This window comes from Lactuca saligna, chromosome 4 (genome assembly GCF_052625555.1).
Source record: "Lactuca saligna cultivar CGN05327 chromosome 4, ASM5262555v1, whole genome shotgun sequence".
Taxonomy (NCBI): Eukaryota; Viridiplantae; Streptophyta; class Magnoliopsida; order Asterales; family Asteraceae; genus Lactuca; species Lactuca saligna.
The window spans coordinates 133,482,630-133,486,346 of record NC_136420.1 but is presented as its reverse complement, the minus strand read 5'-3'; the positions used below and the strand labels follow the sequence as shown (position 1 = coordinate 133,486,346).

The following is a 3,717-nucleotide window of genomic DNA, read 5'->3' as shown; positions in this document are numbered from 1 at the left end:
GGTAAAGTTGACAAAAAAAAAGACAAGTTTACTATAAGGGGTTGAAATTAGCAAGTTTTTAGAAAAGGGACCAAAGTTATCAATTCCTTAAAGCTTTGTGGTCAAACTTTGAATATTAAAAGATTTCTAAAAATTGATCAAAAGTGTGAAAATAGGTAAAAAAGAAGGACCAATTATATCAAACCCTTAGGAACTTTACTGGACATAAAATTTATATATATATATATATATATATATATATATATATATATATATATATATATATATATATATATATATATATATATATATATATATATATATATTAAAGAAATATTATTGGATCTTAATTCTCATTTGTAAAACTATATGTAATGAAGTGTATTGTTCATAAATTGTCTGGCTCTGGAATTTCCTACTACATACCTTGTGCGTATAGTTTTTATTTTTCTTCGTAAATTGACTAGATTAAATAAATGAAAATTTTATAGTTTTATTATTGTTACAAAAATGAGGGTTGAAAAATAGAAAAATATAACTTAAAATTAAGTAATCATTCACTTGATTGGATGTATGTATGGGTGTTCAAAAATAGAATCTGAAAATTCGATTCCAAATTATTTGAAATTTTGGATTTCTGATTTACTGGATTGATTTGAATAGTGATTTTCTGATATTTGGATTCAGATTTTGATAGTGATTTTATGATATTTCAGATGTCCAAAAATCTAAATATTATAATTAAATCTTATATTTTATTTGTTATTTTAACCCAAATATCTTATAATATCACTATTAATACCTAAAACATATTCATAATACCTTTATCACTGCATTTGCCTTTCAACACCAGAGCATTCACATAAGCTATTGTCTTTAATTTGGAGTACAACTAAAAAATTTATATTGCCAAATCATATAAAGATAATATAAGGCTAAAGGGAGTGGGCCTCACTAAGGAGGTCGCCACCGGTGGTCAAGGGCGTGAAACACAGCCCCTCTGCTTGCGCCAAAGGGATCGCCAACAATAGCTTGCCAGCACCAAAACGAGAAGAGAGAGAAAGAGATCTGGTGGTTGTTGTCCTGTTAATCCATTGAAGATATCAATGTTTACTCAAACTCTTTTCTTAATCCTCTTGCTTCAGAGCATTAGCGCCATTGAATGCTCTGAATTTACCATAAAGGAAGCCACCATCCAAGAGATTCGAACAGCTTTTAAGCACAACAAACTTACGTCCAAGGATTTAGTTGAGTTCTACATCCAGGAGATACATAAACTCAATCTCGTCTACAGAGTAGTCATCGAAGTGAACCTAGATGCAGTTCATCAAGCTCAGAAAGTTGATGAAGAACGAAAACCCACATTAGGGCTCACAAGTCGAGCAGGAGTCATTCCAATTTCCCTTAGACAAGATACAGTTGGGTAAACCTAATATATCTATTAATATTCCCATTCATATGTCCTGGTGATTTAATGATTTTACTAACACTTTTTGTCCCTCTTGACAGACCAATATGTAGGACTGTAACTAATGTTGTTTATGTCCTTGATGCCATTGTGGGTTTTGATAAAAATGATGAAGTTGCAACAAGAAAAGCTTCAAAGTGTATGCCCCATGGGGATCCCATTGCATACGTCTTAACTTCCACACCAAGTGTTTGTGTAAATGCTTCTATGAAACTATCAACAAAAGCTTCCCAGATAATCACCTGTATTCTGATAACTTCACATTTCTTGATAACTTGACGTTGGCAACTTCAAACAAATATATCTCTGAGATGTTTGAGATGTAGTTGGATGAAGCGAAAATAGTAAACCTTTTTATTAAAATCACTCCTTGGTTTTTAAGAAAATAAAAAGGAAAAAGTGTTAATATATATATATATATATATATATATATATATATATATATATATATATATATATATATATATATATATATATATATATAGGGTTAGGTTCATTTGAGACCACCTATATTTTGTGAGACCGTGAGACGCATTTTTTTATTTTTTTTATTTTTTTTATTATTTTTTATTTTTTTATAGTTAATTCATGTTCCGAAAATAATATTTAAAAAAAGAATTTTTTGATTTTTCCATTTATTTTGCATTTTAAAATTATTTTTAGAATATGTACAGTGTAATATTCTATTTAGAATATTTCACGTATTTTAAAAAAAAATAGATATTTTTTTTTAGTTAATTCAAGTTCCGAAAATAATATTTAAAAAAAGAATTTTTAGATTTTTCCATTTATTTTGCATTTTAAAATTATTTTTTACAATATGTCAGTGTAATATTCTATTTAGAATATTTCACGTATTTTTCAAAAAAAAAAAACGGATTTTTTTTTTATTTTTTTTATTTTTTTAAATATTTTTTTATATTTTTTTTAGTTAATTCAAGTTCCGAAAATAATATTTAAAAAAAAAATTTGGATTTTTCCATTTATTTTGCATTTTAAAATTATTTTTAGATTTGGTCTCACGGTCTCACAAAATTAGAATGGTCTCAAATGAACCTAAACTTATATATATATATATATATATATATATATATATATATATATATATATATATATATATATATATATATATATATATATATATATATATATATATATATATATATATATGGGAAAAGTGAGTATACCCTTAAGTGTATATAAGCTTAGGTACCCAAACACACTATAATAGGTCGTTTTGTTTGATATTTCCATTATAATGTTCTTAAACTTCAACCCTTAACATGATTTATTTTCAAGATTTTCGAAATTTCGTTATTATTTTTCTCTTATATCATATCTTTTTTTCGAACACCTAGTAGATTATATATATTGTAGTTGAAAATCAAAATTACGTAAGAGGAAGATAAATGTGTAGTTTATAAAAATTATGGAATTAAATCAAGTTAGAAATTAAATTATAAGGACATTGAACGATTAGAATATATTATACAATACAAAACGACGTAGTATCGTGAGTTTGGGTACCTAAGCTTATATACCGTTAAAGGTTTATTCACTTTTCCATATATATATATATATATATATATATATATATATATATATATATATATATATATATATATATATATATATATATAAAAGGTTTGCTTAATGTGAGGAGTCCATCGAGAGAAGCAAAGAAAAATTGGGGGCATTTACCATGTTCAAAGTCTCCCATGGAAGTTTCCTGTTAGAAATGGTTTAGTAATATCTTAAAGAAACGCTACAGGGGTTTGGAGATAATGAAGAAAAAGATTCAGATGAAGCAATTGGATTAGTTATGAAGTGTTTTTTAAAATATATAATTTATATTATATAAAATGTTGTAGTTTAAAAAAATAAAATTTGTTTAATATTCACATATAAAAATGTTTGTTTATTAAAATGAAGTAATTTAATTAAATTAGAAAAAAAATATTAGGAGTGTTACCACTTCTTATCAAATGCTAATCTTAAGTGTTAAATGAAAAAAATAAATAAATAAATAAATAAGGTGATCATCAAAAAACTGATGTAACGGGGTGCTAAGAATGTTACCATTTCATAAAAAAAAATAAGATTACCACTCCTCTTAATCTTATAAAATAAAGTTAAATCGAGGTCCTATTGATTAAAATTTAACCACAAAAAAAAACTATTATAATTACCTTTAACCCGGAACAATTTATCAACAAAAAATTAGTCGTTGAAATAAAATATTTGTCTACAGAAAAATTACCACGTAATTT

At 25.3% G+C, this 3,717-nt stretch overlaps 1 protein-coding gene across 1 annotated transcript; it reads left to right on the top strand.

Annotated features, from left to right (window-relative positions):
• Positions 1–1,085: 1,085 nt before the first annotated feature.
• LOC145040161 (putative amidase At4g34880) lies at positions 1,086–1,726 on the top strand. Its single transcript, XM_078988132.1, has 2 exons — positions 1,086–1,402; positions 1,489–1,726. Exons 1-2 carry the CDS (start codon positions 1,086–1,088, stop codon positions 1,724–1,726), a joined length of 555 nt encoding a protein of 184 aa, XP_078844258.1.
• Positions 1,727–3,717: the final 1,991 nt, after the last annotated feature.

Bases quoted from the DNA above. Each gene is read 5' to 3' on its own strand.
- LOC145040161 (XM_078988132.1), top strand. From the start codon at position 1,086: ATGTTTACTCAAACTCTTTTCTTAATCCTCTTGCTTCAGAGCATTAGC. The intron at 1,403-1,488 runs GTAAACCTAATA...CCCTCTTGACAG, and splicing joins CTTAGACAAGATACAGTTGG to ACCAATATGTAGGACTGTAA.